Genomic DNA, 20,440 nt, shown 5'->3' with positions numbered 1-20,440 from the left:
CAGACCTAATGGAGGAATCTCAGCTTCTATGGTCATTCCTCTCCCTCCCTGACCACAGAAGTTGGGCCATTCTGGAAGGGTGTATGTATGAAAGAGAGAGAGAGAGAGAAAATGTCTTCTCCCCAAACAAGGACACACATTTGAATTCCAAATGATTGAAAATGATTGAAGAATTTGGTCTCTTAAGCAATCCTATATTCTGGTTAATTGAGAACTGCCACTTATATAAATTACCAGGTCACATACAAATAGGGCAAGAGGCTCTCAAGGTGGTGACTTCCTCTGTATTAATCAGGAAAATGCACAGCTAAGAGTTGAATAACAAAATAAAACACTTTTTTTGGATGGTTGGTATTTTATTTATGTGTATCATGACAAATCGTAATGGCTGTAATTCATCACATTAGAGAAGCAATCAACAGTTCTAGCTGGACAGAATTAAAATTGATTGAGACCCTTCGTCACCCTGGCAGAAGATAATAATTACATCATTATTTATTAACTATAGAGCCAATAGCCAACAGTCTTTTTAATTTCTTTTGATTTAAGATCTAATATACATTAAAGTGGGCTTCCCTGGTACCTCAGTTGGTAAAGAATCACCTGCTATGCAGAAGACCCTGGTTCAATTCCTGGGTCGGGAAGATCTGCTGGAAAAGGGATAGGTTACCCTCTCCAGTAGTCTTGGGCTTCCCTGGTGGCTCAGCTGGTAAAGAATCCACCTGCAATGATGGAGACCTGGGTTCAACCCCTGAATTGGGGAGATCCCCTGGAGAAGGGAAAGGCTACCGACTCCAGTATTCTAGCCTGGAGAATTCCATGGACTAGATAGTCCAACAGGTCACAAAGAGTCAGACACTACTGAGCAGCTTTCACTTTTTCATACATTAAAGTCCAGAAAATATAAGCAAAGCAAAATATGACAAAATTAGGGGAAAATCAAGTGAATGTATTTAATCTGAATAATCCTGGGAAAAGGCTGCTCTTGTGTTTATGTCTCATTGGCAGAACAGCTAGTCTGCACTGAACACTGTCCTGGGTCCTCTGCATCTTTGGTTCGTTTTCTCCTCACCACATCCATAGAAGCATATTGGTTGCAACCATTCTAAGTAGTGAACAACTACACTAACAAGGATTGTGTAGATTAATATAGGAAACACCTTATATAGATAGTGCAAACACCTAGAAAAACAAAATACTCTTCTTAGAAACCGCATCTCAACTTGCAGGGGAGCAACAGAGACACAGACACAGAGAACAGACTTGGCACAGTGAGGGGAAGAGGGTGGCATGAACTGAGAGAGTAGCGTGAAAACACACACATTACCACGCGTAAAATAGGCTGCCAGTGGGGATTTGCTGTATGACACAGAGAGCTCAACCCAGTGCCCTGTGACGATCTAGAGGGGTAGGATGGGGTGGGAGGTAGGACGGAGGTTCAGGAGGGAGGGGACATATGTATACCTATGGCTGATTCACGTTGATGTATGGCAGAGACCAGCACATTATTATAAAGCAATTATCCTCCAATTAAAAACAAGTATTTTTTTTCTAAAAAAAGAGTCTTTTGAAGGATAAGCAAAACTGGTATGTATCCAAAACGTCAGAGGATGTTCTTCTTGGAACCACATTTCTTCCATCTCTTCTTGGCCCACAGCATGTTCCCAGAAACAGGCCAGGGACAGAGAGGAATGAAGGAAATGAAGAGTCATCGCGCACACTGAGTGTCCTTAAGAAGAGTTCTGATGTCATTTATCTCCACCTTCCAAGAATCCTGGGATGGCCTCGCACAGACAAGTGACAGATACTGTCGGTTCAGTCTGTGACCATAATGGCCAATGTCACTGAGGAAGATCTGCGTCCAGCATTACAGTAACTCAAGCTGATGTACCCTCCTTGCAAGGATGGCCAGCGTGAGGTGACGTGAGGTTAGGACAGTCCAATCCCTGGTTGGATGGAGATGAACCCAAAGGAAGTTTTCCGTGGATAGCAAGAGTCAAGCAAGCAGTAGCTCCTGGCATGGGTATGAAACTGTTGTTGGCTGGTTTGTGACCACTTATTAGACTCTAAATGGTGTCAGAAGCAAGGACCAGGGCACCCCCTGTTATACAGTTCTGAAGGAGCTGAAAACATGGGCAGGAGATAGAAACTTTTTGCTGACTTTCTCTGGGGTGCTGCTGTGGTTTCTACCCTTCATGAAGGAAGCAACCTTAAACTAAGCTATAAAGAGCATTTGAGGACTTCCCTGCTGGCTCAGTGGATGGGAATCTGCCTGCCAAAGCCGGCGACACGTGTTCCATCCCTGTTCCGGGAAGATTCCACATATGCAGAGCAATTAAGCCCATGTACCACAGCTACCGAGCTGGCGCTCTATGAGCCACAACTACCGAATCTGTGTGCCGCAACTACTGACCCCCACTCACCTAGAGCCTTGCTCCACAATGAGGGAAGCCCTGAAATGAGGAGCCCGTTCGCCGCGACAAAGAGTAGCCCCCACTCGCTGCAACTAGAGAGAGCCCACACAAAGCGATGAAGACCCGGCACAGCCAAAAATAAAACAACTAAAAAAAAAAAGAATATTTAATTATTTCTGCATCATCCTGATCATCCTGATTCTTCCTTTATGACAAACACATGATTTCCTGGCCTGACCATTCCCAGACCAGAAAAGGAAGACATTCCCACTTCCCCAAAACTGCACAGTGATGGTGGTGGCCATCTGGCCTAACACCATGGAAGAGAAACTAGCATGATTAGAGGCCAACTATTGCCTTTATTCCCTCTGCTCCTTCCTCTGCCTGAGCCTAACAACTCTAAAAGTTCCCCAAATTTGAGTGAAAAGGCAACTTGACCATGGACTCAAATTCCCATATATTTGGCTCATTCTGTCCCCAAATCTTATATGTGTCAATAAGAAAAGCCCGTGGCTGCTAATTTGTTTGTAATCCACCCTTCTGAATGCTTTACTTACAAAATTATTTTTAAAAATATATAATACCTTTTATGGGACATTAGGAATGTGGATACCAACTCTGTATTTAATAATATTAGAGAAATATTAAATTTCTATGTAGGAATGGGAATGGTATCATGATAATATCAGGATTTTTAAGAGTGCATGGCTTTTATAAACACACTAAAGTATTTACAGATTGAATGATATGATGTCTTAGATTTGTTTCAAAATAACATGGGAGGGTTGCAGCAGGTGGGGATATGGGTGAAACAAGATTAGCCTCCAGCTGATCATTGTTGAAGCTGGGTGGTAGGCTCATTGCGCTGGATTTTGTGTTGTGGTGTTTGTATATGTCAGAAGTTTTCCATAATAAAAATATTTTTTAAAAAAAAGAATCAAAACAGGTTAAAGTTACTTTAAATTCACATTAGAAAATCATATTTTTCAAAAATGATTAAAAATAGATGTAGTTATATGATTTAACATTAAATGAGATTTAAAGCTATACATAAAATATTGCCTGCATATATATATATATATATATATATATATATATATATTTACATATGCATGTAAATGGAAAACTAAAACTACAGAAAAAGCAAATTATGGGTGCCCCTGACTGGCAAGAATACATATTATTTGTAACTTGTTACTTTTTTTTTCATTTTCCTAATTTTCTAGAAAGAAATACATTAAGTTTTCAATTTTATGAAGTTATTTGTATAAATCATGCTCGTGATGCAGAAGGTGAAAAACAGAGTTATAGAACTGTACATGAAATAGAATCTGAATTTGTTTTTAAATGTGTGTGCATGGTGTGTGTATATGTATCTAAACTAAACATCATCAAATTGTTAATGATGATAATCTCTGAGTGATGGCATCATCGGTCTTTTTTTTTTTTTTTTTTTCTTGGTCTGTTTCTTTTTCAGTTAATATCTTTGTCTCAGTCTGTTTCTTCTTCAATCAATAAGTATAATGTTATAATCAGAAAAACATAGCATAAGAAAAGTAATTTATTGCTATTTCTTTATAAGTAAAGGATTATCTATGTAGGACAATATAAATATAAGGAACTATGTAATGTATACTTAATGAAACAGATAAGTAAGTCCAAGGGAATTTTAATTCTCTTTGAAAGTATATGTTAAGCCTTTATTTTTTTTTATTTTATTTTTAAACTTTACAATATTGTATTGGTTTTGCCAAATATGGAAATGAATCAGCCACAGGTATACATGTGTTCCCCATCCTGAACCCTCCTCCCTCCTCCCTCCCCATACCATCCCTCTGGGTCATCCCAGTGCACCAGCCCCAAGCATCCAGTATCGTGCATTGAACCTGGACTGGCAACTCATTCCATATATGATATTATACATATTTCAATGCCATTCTCCCAAATCATCCCACCCTCTCCCTCTCCCACAGAGTCCAAAAGACTGTTCTATACATCAGTGTCTCTTTTGCTGTCGCATATACAGGGTTATTGTTACCATCTTTCTAAATTCCATATATATGCGTTAGTATACTGTATTGGTGTTTTTCTTTCTGGCTTACTTCAGTCTGTATAATAGGCTCCAGTTTCATCTACCTCATTAGAACTGATTCAAATGTATTCTTTTTAATAGCTGAGTAATACTCCATTGTGTATATATACCACAGCTTTCTTATCCATTCATCTGTTGATGGACATCTAGGTTGCTTCCATGTCCTGGCTGTTATAAACAGTGCTGCGATGAACATTGTTAAGCTTTTAAACAACGCTGATATAAAGTTGTTCTAACAGCCACCATTATGCAGTAATGCTCTTGCCTTCATATACTCACTTCCTTAATAATCGTGGCTCATTTTCCGTCCATCTCCAGGTATATCCATGCCAATACCAGTCTTTGGGCTCCAGGACGATTCCAAAGTCTTTAAGGAAGGGAGTTGCTTACTCGCGGATGAGAACTTTGTCCTGATTGGCTCTTTCGTGGCCTTTTTCATTCCCTTAACCATCATGGTGATCACCTACTTTCTCACCATCAAGTCGCTCCAGAAAGAAGCCACTTTGTGTGTGAGTGATCCTGGAACACGGACCAAATTAGCTTCTTTCAGCTTCCTGCCTCAGAGCTCCCTGTCTTCGGAAAAGCTCTTCCAGCGGTCCATCCACAGGGAGCCAGGCTCCTACGGCAGGAGGACTATGCAGTCCATCAGCAACGAGCAGAAGGCTTGCAAGGTGCTGGGCATCGTCTTCTTCCTGTTTGTGGTGATGTGGTGCCCCTTCTTCATCACCAACATAATGGCTGTCATCTGCAAAGAGTCCTGCAACAGGGATGTCATCGAAGCCCTGCTCAACGTGTTCGTTTGGATCGGTTACCTCTCCTCAGCAGTCAACCCGCTGGTGTATACACTGTTCAATAAGACCTATAGGTCTGCCTTTTCCAGGTATATTCAGTGTCAGTACAAGGAAAATAAAAAACCATTGCAGTTAATTTTAGTGAACACTATCCCGGCCTTGGCTTATAAGTCCAGTCAACTCCAAATGGGACCTAAAAAGAATTCGAAGAAAGATGACAAGACGACAGATAATGACTGCACTATGGTTGCTCTAGGAAAAGAGCATCCCGAAGATGCTCCTGCAGACAGTAGCAACACAGTGAACGAAAAGGTTAGCTGTGTCTGATGGGCTGGTTGCCATAGCAACCGTGGAGGGCAACACGGAGTCCGTTTTCCCTCTCTGGGAGGGGAAAAACATTGGGAGACTGGAGAAAATTAGGCCAGTCTAGTGGAACCAACAATAATATCTATATGCCTCATTTTATTCTGTCAATGAAAAGCAGGGTTCAATGCCACAAAACGTGCACTTCAAAAATATTCTGACAGCATTTCAGCTGTGAGCTTTACCGATATCATTTTTAACATTGTAAATGATGTGTCTTTAAAGTAATTAGCTTTTATTGTATAATTACAATGAGGCCATAAATAAATCTAAATTATCTTCTATTTTCAAGTGGAAACCTCGCTGCTATTTTGTCAATTGATGGCATGAGTTGGGTACCTTTTGCTGTAAATAAAAATAGCTCTAAATAGTGAAATATTGGTTACATATAATGGCCTCTTACATAAAGAAAAATTCTCTGTGAAACTTGCCATGATACATATTTTGAATGACAACAACAAAAAGACCCTAAGGACAGTGTTAGGAAATCTGTATTGCTATGATACTTAATTTTAAGAAACACTTGACAACTTTTTCATTCCTGCTTTTTCATAGATGCCATTTTGAAATATTCACAGAGCTGCTGGCATTTGCTGCACTTCAAGTTAATTCTTCTCCAAAGTGAACAAGATTTGAAATGTTATTTAGTAACTATTGCTGCTTTCTCTTCTACTACTCCTGCTTTATTCTGAATTTCCAATGTGATCTTGTTTAGTGTTTGCTCTACTAGGTAAACCTATCAAAAGGATAATCAAACATTACCAGATACATTTCTAGAAATTGCTTCTCCTAAACAGCACCGCAGAAGTCTTTGGTATCTTGCCCGTTAATGACTGCATTGTGCATGCGCTCCTCTGAGCAGTAAAGCAGTATTGATGTAACTATCAGGATTGAGGAACAAACTCAGGTTTTTTGGCTACTGACTGCAGTAGAGTCTTAGGTTTGTTTGTTCAGTTGCCCAGTCTTGTCCAACTCTTTGTGACTCCATGGACTGCAGCATGCCAGTCCATGGGGTCTTGGGACAACTCTGTAAAACTCAGTGATCCTCCTGTTGGCATCCATTAGGTAAATCAATGCTTTCAGATCAATGTATGTTATTTACTTAAACCGCTCCGTTTTGGATTCACAATCGGTGACTGAGTGTACACTACGTGTGAAGAAACGCCCTAGGTATAAAGTTATAAAAATAATTAAAAAAAGATCTTTGCCTTTAAAGACAAATAACCTAATTACAATGGTTCTTATCAAAAATAGTAATTAACAGACATTTAGAGAACCAGTTCAATTTATCTCCTTCTCATCTGGCTCAGAAACAGGTTTGTCTCCACTCTGAGGATCGTCTTGTCAGTTTCCTGACCGTTTGCCCATGAATACCCACCAAACGAAGGAGGGGGAAAATACCACTGAAGGTCAAAATCTGCAAATTAATTCAGGAATACGCACTTCAACCTTGACCCCCAACTCTGACTAACAAATACTGAGCGAAATTTTTGCTCCACTTTCCTAAAAACAAGCTCATTTATTACTCACTGACGCTGGACTTCCTACCCCTAAAAAAGTGGTAATGTAATATTTTGTAGGAAAGTTTGCTAAAGAGACAGAGATGAACAGCAGTTAATTCACCTTGATGTTACATTACTCTAATTTAAACTGCACTTTCTTATTGGAACAGATGTTAGATATGTTATTACAATACTAACGCCTCTGTATAAGTCAAAAATAGTTTTCTGCTCTACGACATTTCAAAAAAATCCTCTATTTGAAACCTAAAGAATGTGGGAAATACCATTGTGTAATTTGGAAATGCATTTAGGGCTATCCTATTAATAATTATGTTCTTTTAAGTACATTGAAAGGTGTCTTTTTCAAAGCTAGAATTTATGGTAGGCTGCTAATATCTAGGCTCCATTTGAACTGAACTATTTTAATGATTATACCATACTGATACAAAGGTTAAAAAGTCTCTGCTCTAATGTATTTTGCCTTAGTTTATAACTCTGTACATCTCATTATATAGTAAAGACTACAGATTCTACACCCATATTCTCAATCTTGGTCAGAATGAACATAAATACTGCCTGATATGTCTTTTGACTACGTATATATTACAAATGTGTCTGTTTTTCTCTCCATAATTATCTCTTCAAGTGTATATAGACAAACATGTATCTGTATACTTGTACAGACATGTTCCCATGCACTTTATTCAATATTTATATATTTATATGGAGGAAAGCAAGAGTCATTACTGAAAACATTTAGTATATACACATGTGTGCATGTTTGTATCATGTCAATTTAAATGTGAATTTCATGTTCTAAGGTTTCTATGATCTTCCATTGCTGTCAAAGCAGATTAAAATGTAACAGAGGTGTCAGCTCTCTAAATAAACTGGAAGTTGACCTAATTTTGTGGGAAGACTAACACAATTCAATGAGGGTGATGAAAGCACTGTTCCTTTTACATACTTGATTGATCCTAAATAAAATGGTAATTTTAGGCTCTTTGTTAAGTCTGGGGATTTTCAAATCACTACGTTTTGTGGGTGTTTTAGTTTTTTTTTTTTTTTGGCCCCATCACACAGCTTGCAGGATCTTAGCTCCCTGAACAGGGATTGGACCCACACCCTTGGAAGCAAAAGCACAGGAATCCCAACCATTGGACCACCAAGCAATTCCCACTAAGGCTTTTTAACATACCTCTTACTCCATTGAAATAGTCCTTGACTTATTTATGGATCTGTGACTAAAAGACTCATTCCTAGTCAATATTAAAGTAGAGTGACCAATCTTATTTTACTTTAAGTTGAATGGTAGATTCTTCCACATTTAAAGAAAAGAATTAAGTGTCATAGTTAGAGATACCTGTTTAAAACATGCTTAATCTACTTGGGCACAGCACCATCTCATGGTCATTTTTTAAAGTGCTACCATAGAAAAATTGAACTAAGCTACTGTAACTGCTTTTACAAAGGGTGCTTTCTCCACTTGTGCATCAACAAAACATATTTATAAAGTGTTAAATTATTCTGTGCCATATGGAACACATAGAGTGAAGATTATTTTATGTTATGATTTTAATCAAGGCTAAATCGATTTTGAGAAAGAATAAATAATTGTAAATAAAATATACTCAAAAATAAAGGCAGTTTTGTGAATCTATTGCTATATCTGCTAAAGAGAGTTGCCTGAAACCTCCCAAGTGATCGGGCTGGGAGCTCCAGGTACCATCCAGGTATTTTGAGAGTACAAAGCCTGTGCTTCTGGAGCTCAGTCACAAGAGCTAGGACCCTCCCGGTTGAGTTAGATTTATGGTGATGGTCCAGTTTCTAGTTATCTGTAGCAGACAAATGCTCCATGTTTCGTCACCATATCTGGTCCCACCTGTGGGTACACCTGCCTGTGAGTACAGATATATAGGTGTACCCAAAGACATTCATCGGTACCTACACACACACATATTTTCACACAAGCTAGTTTCAAGAATTATTTAAAGTAGAAATGCAATACCATTGAATTACAGGAAAGTTGCTCTGATTCATCATTTCACCTCTGAATGTAGGGGAAAGGGAAGTAGGAATAGCAATGATCTTTTCCAGGTATTTCCAGCTCCATGTATTGAGAACCTATCTTGTGCCTGGCAGTAAGTTGTTTGCTTGGCTTGCTTCACCTGATGGAATCATCACAAGCCTACAGGTATGTATTGTTATTCCCTCTTTTTTTCAGATGGAGAAACTGAGATTCAGAGAGGTTAGTAACATGCCTTGAGGTCACACAGCTGGCAACAAAAGTGATGAGTGCAAGCCTGGGTCATCTGACTCTGAAGCAGAAACTGTCCCCTGCTCAATTTGGTGTAGGAGAAAGAACACTGGACTTAGAACCAAAAGATGCGTGTTCCCATCTTAGCTCTCTGTGCACTGATTATTTGAACCTGGACAGGTCATTCCCTGTGCCTCAATTTCATTGTCTCTAAAATGGAACTGCCAGTACTTGTCTTGGCTAACTAACCATGTTGCTTAAATGAGATCATGGCTATGGCTGCGCTTGATAACCTATGAAACACTATATAAATGTTGTAGATGTGTTGTTATTAAAAAGAAAAAAAGCCTCTATACATTATTAGCCATCAGAGAAAATTCTAGACAAAACTGGGGGCTAAGCAACATTATTATTCAACAGCTTCTACTATCCTTTCTCTGAATGCTTCTTATTTTTGACAACTATTTGTTTCTGTTTTGTTCTTACCGTAGTGGAGAATTCCCTTCACTGGTTTTCTTCTATTTACATCAAAACTTACTTATGTTATGCACCATTCCCTCTAGTTTCTCCTCTTTTCTGGAGCGCTAGTAAATAATTCTAGCAAGAGATTTGGGCTTCCCACGTGGCTCAGTGGTTAAGGAATCCACCTGCCAATGCAGGAGATGTAGGTTTGATGCCAGGGTGAGGAAGATCCCCTGGAGGAGAAAATGGCAACCCACTCCAGTTTTCTTGCCTGGGAAATCCCTTATACAGAGGAGCCCGGCGGGCTACAGTCCATGGGATTGCAAAGAGTCAGACATGACTGAGCAACTATAAACAACAACAAATAAGCAACTCAAGCTGATAACTCACTGTCTCTCACAGATCCCTTCAGCTGCCTACCATGAGGATAAACCAAAGGCAAAAATTTTTAACACTAGAGAGACAAGTTAGGAAGAAATCTGAGGGCAAGAAACATCCTCCCTGCTGCTGCTGCTAAGTCACTTCAGTCGTGTCCAACTCTCTGCCACCCCATAGACAGCAGCCCACCAGGCCCTGCCGTCCCTGGTATTCTCCAGGCAAGAACACTGGAGTGGGTTGCCATTTCTTCCTCCAATGCATGAAAGTGAAAAGTGAAAGTGAAGTCACTCAGTCGTGTCTGACTCTTAGTGATCCCATGGACTGCAGCCTACCAGGCTCCTCCATCCATGGGATTTTTCAGGCAAGAGTACTGGAGTGGGTTGCCATTGTCTTCTCCGAAACATCCTCCCGGTATTACTCAAATGATCCACAGAAAAACAGGTGCCTTCAGACACTCCATAATTTATATAAAGTTTTATAACTTAACGCTGACCTTTAATCCACAGTAACAACAGTGATTTTGAAAGAAACATCTGTGACTTTAACGATGTCATTCTAAAATGAGGACATTATAATATTACTAAGCTTTCTCTGAATGGATATTTTCCCCCGGTTGTTGAAAACAATTTGCACAACGTGAGAGTTGCATGTTAAGTTTTACTTGGGACAAAATGGACTGCAGCCCAGGGTACCGCATTTCAGATAGACATGAGAAACCGCTCCAAGGAGGTGAGGGGAAGAGTTAGGATGTACAGGAGTTTTGCAACAAAGGGCAGGTAGCTGGGAACATCAAAAAATTACTGTTAAATAAAGAAAGCAGATATGTCAAGTTAAGGAATTTAGCACTTTTCTATGTATTGGAAGATGCAAGAGTCTGGGCTCACTGAAATCCTTCCTTTGGTACACACCTCAGCTATCTGGGGCCAGTATCCTGTGCTTGCACATCTGAAATTTCCTCAGGGCTCAACATAGGGAGTGGCTGCAGCCTGATGGCTGCTAGATGGCTTATATTCTTTCCTTCCTGAGTTTCTTCAGGGCTCACCAGCGCACGGTAGAAGGCTGCAATCACTGATGACGATAACACCCTTGTTTATTGACATGGCAGAAAATATTCCTTTTCTCACAGTAAATATGCAATAGAACAGAACTTCTTTGTTAATTTTTATCATTTTTTAAATGATAAATGTTATCATTTTGCAGACAGTTTGCAAAAACAAATAGCTTTCCCATTTTCCCTTAGTGGCACTCCCATCATCTCGGTTCCATTATTTGTTTTTGATATTTAACACCAGATGTCCACCTAAGCCAACAATGTTACTGGGAGTTTTCACATCCAGTTGGAACCTCAGGATTTGCTGTGATTCCACTGGAGCAGAAGACTGAGTGAGACAGAAAACCTACATCTGCTGCTAATGTCTGACCTTGGTCTTAGTTGAAGCCTCTTTTCCCTCAAGTGTATAATGAATACTTAGAGTCAATGATCTTTGCAGAGTCTAAGGCTATGCTTCTCTGAGTGCTAGGGAGTCCAGTCAAGGCTTTGATGAACCAAGGCATAACTTCCTGTGCACAGAATATTCTGGAACCCACAATTCACACATTTTCTTAAATTCTTTATATTAATTTCAAATAAAAGACAGCTTTAACTTTTATATGGGGATCTTATGAGAAAAATCAAGCTGTTAATGATTTCAGGAGTTTCTAAGATATGAGACCAAGAGTCTGATATCAATAGGAAGGATTTCTGCTGTGGCATTTTTCTCAAAGTCAGCCCCTCTTTTGTAGTTACTAGCTGTTTTAAGATACCAAGTTACTCTTTTAAACAGCCCCCAGGCTCCCTGAAGAACAAATGTTCCCACTATTCAAGTCCTTGAAGGGTTAAAATTCAATGTCCAAACAGATGTAGAATGCACAATGCAGAGAAAGCTCTCTTTTTAAAAGCTAGATTTTTGTTGAAAATGAGCCAAGGTCATTTAAGTTTTTATTTATAATTAAGATTATGAGGCCTTAAAAGTGTGCTTATTCTGGCTTCTAGAGAAGAGTACGATTTGTACTTCCTTCTTACATTGATTTCAGATATTGAAAGGTAATAATATGCTATTATTCAAATGATCTTGTCTTAGTTGAGGTGGCCCCAAGTGCAGAGCTGCGACAAGGACTGGGATGCAAGTTGTTTATGTGCGAAATGATGCCAGGAAGCAGAAAGAAATAAGGAAGATATAAAAGTCTAATTAAGGGTATGGTATCAAGGAAACTATAGACAATTAGAACCCAATTCCACCAGCAGTAGGAGACAACTTGGAACTCTGCAATGCAGGCAACTGAAATCAAAGGTGAGCCAAAGACACCTGATCAAGATCTTACTTATGTGTTTTATTCAGTTTATTCATGGTCAGCTTCCCTGGTGGCTCAGCTGGTAAAGAATCCGCCTATAATGCGGGAGACCTGGGTTCGAGCCCTGGGTTGGGAAGATCCCCTGGAGAAGGGAAAGGCTACCCACTCTAGTATTCTGGCCTGGAGTATTTCTCGGACTATGTAGTCCATGAGGTTGCAAAGAGTCAGACACGACTGAGCAGCTTTCATTTTCAAAAATCATTATGCTTCCTCAATAGAAAATGGTATCATTATAGTCAATGACAATTTTTAAATAAAGATATCTTCATACTACATGATCACATCTAAATTTATTCCTGAGACCCTCCAACCAGCATGCATGTTTCATACAGAATCGATCTCAGAAGCACGCTGCAGATAACTCTTTTCAACTCTGCCAAGACAGTTATGGACAGTCATCATCATTCCTACAGGAGCTGTAGAAGATGTAAAAAAAAAAAAAAAAAAGTAATCTACAGTCTGGATATGTAAAAGAGAAATTCTTTGTATAAGTTACATTTGTTTAGCCCAATGTTTTGTATGAGTTCTATTTATTTAGCCTAAGTGATCAATCTAAAGTATTGAAATGGAAAGAACAGAAAGAAACATAGTCAATATATTTAAGAGCTAGAGGAGCCTAGACACCATGAGGTTCAGGCTCTTTATTAGCGGAAGTGGTGATGAAGAGTCAGAAAATTTAAGTAAATTATCCAAGGTCACCTGACCTAGTAGCATCCAAGTCAGCTATGGGATTCAGGCCTCCCAGTCTCTACTTTTCTCCTTATACGAACAATGGATCTAAGAAGGGTCCATTAGTTAATGGACTATGTGCCTTATTTGGTCATACCACTGAATATATATTCAAGTCAAGTTCAGATACCAGTGTTGCAAACTCACTTACTCTCTCAACAGGTTTATTAGTGAGGTCTACTATGAATGTTATACCTAAGACATCACTAAGTATGAGAAGACTAGGAATGGAATTACTTAAAAAAAAATAATAGAAATAAGACATTTCAAGAGGAATTATAAAATTATGTCTTCTTTATAAAATTTATGTTGATTTTGTGGAACTTACTAACTTGGTCAAAAATTGGCCTAGATAACATGTGGATAACTTGACCTAGCTACCCAGGGATGCCTCTCATGAGACTGCATCTGACAGAGGTCCCCTGAAGCAATGCTACCACCATTGGCAAAAGTGTTAAGAACAGCATTTGGAAATTAGTTTTAAAGGGAAAAAAATTAAAATTGGACAAAATGTTCAATATCACTATCTGCAGTTTCCACTACTAAAATCTACATCAGAAGACCCATGGTTCACAATAGAGTATATATAAAAAAAAAAAAAGAATATCCAAAAGATGGGAATCAAGTCAACATAGAAAAGCAAATGAAGAAGAATTTTTTTTAAATAAAAGGGAAAAAATTTTAAACTATGATAAAAATTAAAACTAATTTGCTCAGCATGCACACATTTAATAATTTGAAGTTGCCCCTTTGACCTCTAAAATGAGATATATAAGTATTTAATTTCCAAAAATGAGATGATGGTTTTTTTCTAAATTAGCAGGAAAACAGAAAATAGTTATTCATGAATGATTTGAGTATGACACATTTAGGAAAACTAAACATTTTCAAGAAAGAAGAGTGATTTGCATGAAAATGTATGTTATACTTCAGATCAGATCAGTCGCTCAGTCATGTCCGACTCTTTGTGATCCCATGAATCACAGCATGCCAGGCCTCCCTGTCCATCACCAACTCTCGGAGTTCACTGAGACTCATGTCCATCGAGTCAATGATGCCATCCAGCCATCTCATCCTCTGTCGTCCCCTTCTCCTCCTGCCCCCAATCCCTCCCAGCATCAGAGTCTTTTTTTTTTTTTTTTGGCTCCTCTCCCCCCAGAGTCTTTTCCAATGAGTCAACTCTTCGCATGAGGTGGCCAAAGTACTGGAGTTTCACCTTTAGCATTATTCCTTCCAAAGAGATCCCAGGACTGATCTTCAGAATGGACTGGTTGGATCTCCTTGCAGTCCAAGGGACTCTCAAGAGTCTTCTCCAACACCACAGTTCAAAAGCATCAATTCTTTGGCACTCAGCCTTCTTCACAGTCCAACTCTCACATCCATACATGACCACAGGAAAAACCATAGCCTTGACTAGATGAACCTTTGTTGGCAAAGTAATGTCTCTGCTTTTGAATATGCTATCTAGGTTGGTCATAACTTTCCTTCCAAGGAGTAAGCATCTTTTAATTTCATGGCTGCAGTCACCATCTGTAGTGATTTTGGAGCCCAGAAAAATAAATTCTGACACTGTTTCCACTGTTTCCCCATCTATTTCCCATGAAGTAGTGGGACCGGATGCCATGATCTTCGTTTTCTGAATGTTGAGCTTTAAGCCAACTTTTTCTTAGCCTTCAAATATAATCACCAGAGGACTCAACTATGGTTAATTCATCCCTGCAATTGTCTGAAGTAGAAAGTGGAAGCTATTACTCACAGTTGGTCCTCTACCCATTCACCAGATAGATCAGACCGAGTCCAAAAACCCATTAAGACCACTCAAAAGGAGTTCAAATCATAATCATGATGCAAATAGCAAGTTATCTCAATTTATATTAAGTATATAAATAAAATATTGAAGCTATGGGTGTACTTATCTAATGTTCTTTAAGAAATTTGTTTTAATGCCTTTGAAAGACAAAACTATTTTCCCCTTGGAGAAGAATACTTTTTACTTAAATTTAGTAACAGCTTCTGTTGCTCATGGCTTTGAGCAGTCCTACTTGGTTCTAAGAATCCAGATAAAGTACAAGTACCCACTTATAGGTAGATAGGTAGGTGTGTCTATAAATGATAAATTAGCAATGTTTTGACATTTGGGGGGGAAACAATGAAATTAAACCCAGAACCTTCAGCCTACCTTCCTTATTATAGGAGAGAAAAGCAGAAAGAAGATACAGATGTAAATATTTATTTACATTCTGACGACCATCTGTTTATCTCATCATAACCAATGAGGAAACTGAGTCTGAGAGGGAAATTAGCTCAATTTCACCAAACTAAGGAGCAGAATTCAAGAGCAGATCTGTATGACTTAAGTTTGTACTGTTTCCTGTTTCTACTATGCCGAAGATCAGAAAACATTTTCAGTAAAGAGTCGAATAGTATATATTTTAGGTTGTGTAGGCCATATAAACTGTCATGGCCATTCAACTCTGCTGTTGCAATGTGAAAGCAGCCACAGACAATAAGCAAACGAGAGGATGAGGCCCTCTTCCAGAAAGACTGTATTTACAGAAACAGGGTGGGTCCAGACAAATCCCATTGGCCATGGTTAGCCAATCTCTGAATTACACCATTCAAGAACAATAAAAGCAATTACATTTAATACTATGGGCTTTCTTGCTGGCTCAGTGATAAAGAATCCACCTGCCTAGGCAGGAGATGTGGGATCAATCCCTGAGTCAGGAAGATCCCCTGGAGAAGAAAATGGCAACTCACTCCAGATTCTTGCCTGGGAAATCCCATGGACAGAGGAGCCTGGTTCATGGGGTTGCAAGAGTTCGACATGACTTAGCGAATGAAAGACAACAGCAATACAGACTACAAACTTCATAACTATGTATTTGAGCCCTAATTGAAAGCCAAGTATTGTGTTATGTCTTTAATATATCATTTTATTTAATTCTCATAAGATAAAAACTATATGCTTAATACTACCATCATCTGCATTTTGTGTATAAGGAAACTGGAGATTAAGTGACATGCCCCAGCTCATACAGAGTAACTAACAGAGTCAGATTTTGAATCAATATTCATATTCTCAGTTATTTGCTCTATTTCTTCCCTAATTCAAAAATGCAAGAGTGGGAATTCCCTGGTTGTCCAGTACTTAGGGCTCTGTGCTTTCACTGCAGGGAGCATGGGTTCAGTCCCTCGTTGAGGAACTAAGATCTCACATGCCACACAGCACAGCCAAAAAAATAAAGTAAAATAAAAACTTAAAAAAAAAATACAGGAGCACATCACCATCAGGCCTGAATCTGCCTGGCCTAAGTTAAACTGAAAAATGAAGCTTAACAGAATTCTAATCTTGAGACTTTAAGCAAGCTCTGGGAGTTGGTGATGGACAGGGAAGCCTGGCATGCTGCAATCCATGGGGTTGCAAACAGTCAGACATGACTGAGTAACTGAACTAAACTGAACTGAGCCTTGAGAAGGCACAGTTTTTCCCAAAGTATCTAACTTACGATACAGGTTAAATTAGACTTTGCTGAATAAACATAATTTTAACCCATAAGGACAGTTCACCATCAACAAGATTAATTCTCTCTATAAATGATGGTTCTTGATTTTACATGATACAATCGTGATAGGTGGATTATTGTTTGTTCTCTTGGTTCATCTTCATGCCCACAAAATATAACATTAAGTTCCTCTTAAAGGGGAAAACAAATAAACCCTATGCCTTTTATTCAGTAAAACTATACCCCAAAATAACTTTCTTATATATCCATTCTATTTCTTGCACTAACAAATAAAACCTGAAGAGGGAAGATACTATTTAAAATGAGTGTTAGGCCTGCTAATTTGTTGAAAAATCTCCATCAAGTTCCTCCATCAATAAAGGAGTTTATGGTCAGGATACACACAGGAATGAGCAAGCAGGAATCACTGATGTCTAAGAGGCCCCACAGAAGCCCAGAAAGAAAAGCACAGCCAGCTCTGTACCAAACCTAGGGCTGCCTGAGGTCACACAGGGCCGAGTTCCCCACACCTCCATGGGATTCAGCTGCTCTCTCCCAGGCCGTTCCTCTCTGTGCCCCTCTTCCTTCTCCAGCTCCTACACTGACTTCCTTCACTTTCTCCTTCCTTTTCACATCCTCACTCATGGTCTACCATGACCGCGTTTGTCTTCTACACCTGCCACTCATTACTTAGTCTTTTCCATACTCCTCTGTTCGGATTTCTAAGAGAGGGTGAGTGGGTTGCTTGAGGGTCTCACTGTCAGGGCAGAGATTTTGTTCCAAGCTTCTCTTATAGCCTTCTCACCAGAGTTTGGCCAGATGCCCCAATCCAACCAGCTGTGGTGGGTGGTGCAGAGTGTTTCCCTGCTGGATCCCTGGACAAAAGAAAAGTTTTCACACAAGGATCTAACAAATGTCAGTACTGTGTCTGGTCAAAACCTTCTCCAAAAAAAAAGAGAGAACCTATTGACTCTGCTAAGGGTTGTTGTCTCTTTCAAATAGCACTGACTCAGTGATGCCATCCAACCATCTCATCCTCTGTCGCCTAATCTATAACAACAGAACATTCACACTTTAAAGAAAGTCATCAAAAACTGAGCCAGCCAAGTTTTCTTTAATGGCACAATCTGCAAAAAGAGTCATTGCTAAAAATATACAGAAGCTTAAATGTGAAGTTCAGGAAATACAATGGAAAGGAGATAAACTAAGCTCAATGATGCTTCTCCAACCACGGAGAATCATGGGGATCATGATTTGATGACCTCAACAAGCAATCATAGTGCATTGTGATTAAAATAGCCATGTTACAATCCAAAGAAAATTAGGCAATTCAGGAGGGAAAATCTGCCAAGCCTCAGGAAGGAGAAAGTCATTTAGTGTCTGAATTAGAAACATTCATGTCATTGGGGTGACATAGTCCTCCAACCATCTAGTCCCCTGATGTTTTGAAGAATTACCTAGGAAAGGAAAGGCATAAAATGATACACAGAACTGCAGCCCTCAGCCAGATACCAAATTTACACCTGTGAGTAGAGAAGAGCATGGATGTGATTATCTATAAACCCAAACTCTGAGGAAAAATGAGAGAATTAACTATAGGACATTAGTGAAAACAAGCTAATAAAATATTTCCCACTGCCATGCAGCAAGAATTGTTTGAGGTTGAGAATTAAGAACTCCTCAGGTTCACAAAAACAAGAATTTATATAACAGAGCTTGGGAATCTTGTGTTAGTGAATTTTGCAATGATTTAAAGTGCATGGGAAGCTATTAAGGGAAAAGTGAAAGTGAAGTCGCTCAGTCACATCTGACTCTTTGCGACCCCATGGACTGTAGCCTACAAGGCTCCTCTGTCCATGGAATTTTCCAGACAAGAATACTGGAGTGGGTTTTTATTTCCTTCTCCAGGGGATCTTTCCAACCCAGGAATCGAACCTGGGTCTCCCGCACTGCAGGCAGACGCTTTACCATCTGAGCCACCAGAGACTGAAGAAGGGAAGGTTATATTTTAAATTGAATGCTAAAAGATTTAGGAAAATGCTTGAATTTCATAGGCTTGAGAGTTACACAGATATTGCTTCCAAGTCTGCCTCTGCAGCGAATACACTGGAAAAATGAAAAAAAAAAAAATGAAAGAATCATTTAACCTCTGTAAGCCTCATCTGTTAAATGGAGATGATAATGTCTTGTGGCGTTGTGAGAATTAGAGGTAGAGCCTTGAACAGGATTTTGCCTATTGCAGAACATGTGATGTCATGAACATTACTAGCTAAAGAGCAAGAGGTAACTGCTTGTTAGGAAGACCTACCTGACTATATCCCGCAGAAAGGGGGACAGAAATGAAGCTGAAGGTACCTCTAGAACTAACAAACTATGGGACTTCCCTGGTGATCCAGGGGCTAAGACTCCACGCTCCCGATGCAGGGGGCCCGGGTTTGATTCCCTGCTCAGGGATTTAGATCCCACATGCTGCAGCTAAGATCCAGTGCAGCCAAACAAAAATACGTTTAAAAACCTTAGGCAAAATTTCCACGAGGTCTGACAGCCTGTCAAACTAATCTATCCCCTTGTTGTTTTCCCTTGGTGTTCATATAATAGGGTGAGTTATCAAGGAAAAGAAAACCAACCTACTGTAATTTGGGGTTCTTTCAACAATGTGGACTTAAAAAGAAGGCATCTCCTTTTCTTACCTGCATCTGTCTCTAAAGGTCTGAGGCTCCTTTCCAGAGGGGGCTGGTCCACAGGGCTGCTTAAGCCACTGAGGCATGTCACATCAGATGCAGAGAGGCTGGGATCCAACACTTTAAACTGCAGTTGCGGGTGAGGGCCTATGCCAAGGTTTCCCTGAGACTCGGGGAACTAAAGGGATGAGCGCTCGTACAAGCGAGAAGAAGTAAGGCCTCTATCAGGCTGCGGCTGAAGGGCAGAGAACAGAAGACCAGGCGCCTTGATGAAAGAATCGCAGGCCTGATGCTGACATGGGGGGAGAGAACCTCCCAGCCGGCCTCCACTGCACAGCGCAGACACGAGCATCTTGCGGTTTCTGAAATTGAGGATTCTTGTTCCCAGGCATCAGTGACAACACTGGACTCTCACCAGCCTCTGACAGGGGAAATCAGGCACAGATTTCTTTTCGAAAAATAGGTGATTTTTTTTTTCCTCCAGTGTCATTGTATAAGGCCTTCCCAGGTGGCGCTAGTGGTAAGGAACTTGCCTGCCAATGCAGGAGACCTAAGAGTCACAGCCTCCATCCCTGAGTCGGGAGGATCCCCTGGAGGAGAGCATGGCAACCCACTCTAGTGTTCTTGCCTGGAGAATCCCATGGGCAGAGGAGCCTGGCAGGCTATAGATCATTGGGTCGCAAAGAGTCGGACACTACTGAAGCTGTTTAGCATGCATGCAGGATTGGACCCAGGAATTTAAAGTTTGTATAAGAACTTGTTTCTTCAACAATTAGTCCTTGAGATACTTTTCAGAAAATACTGACCTGAAAGTAAGACTGCACAACAGTTAGTGAAAGTGAAAGTGAAGTCCGCTCAGTCGTGTCTGACTCTT

General features: G+C 39.8%; 1 protein-coding gene and 1 long non-coding RNA gene across 3 annotated transcripts in view; one reads left to right on the top strand and one right to left on the bottom strand.

Moving 5' to 3' along the window:
• Positions 1-8,173, top strand: part of HTR2A (5-hydroxytryptamine receptor 2A) — a 66,858-nt gene extending 58,685 nt beyond the window's left edge. For both annotated transcript variants that reach the window (XM_019971259.2, XM_070800081.1), the window contains exon 4: positions 4,825-8,173. In XM_019971259.2, the coding sequence (XP_019826818.1) occupies positions 4,825-5,624 (800 nt within the window). In that variant the 3' untranslated portion in view covers positions 5,625-8,173. The remainder of the gene's footprint in view (positions 1-4,824) is intronic.
• LOC139186181 (uncharacterized) overlaps positions 1-20,440 on the bottom strand; it is a 44,033-nt gene that overhangs the window by 12,896 nt on the left and 10,697 nt on the right. The window lies entirely within an intron of this gene.

This window comes from Bos indicus, chromosome 12 (assembly GCF_029378745.1).
Source record: "Bos indicus isolate NIAB-ARS_2022 breed Sahiwal x Tharparkar chromosome 12, NIAB-ARS_B.indTharparkar_mat_pri_1.0, whole genome shotgun sequence".
NCBI classification, from domain to species: domain Eukaryota; kingdom Metazoa; phylum Chordata; class Mammalia; order Artiodactyla; family Bovidae; genus Bos; species Bos indicus.
This window is presented reverse-complemented; position numbering and strand designations above follow the sequence as displayed.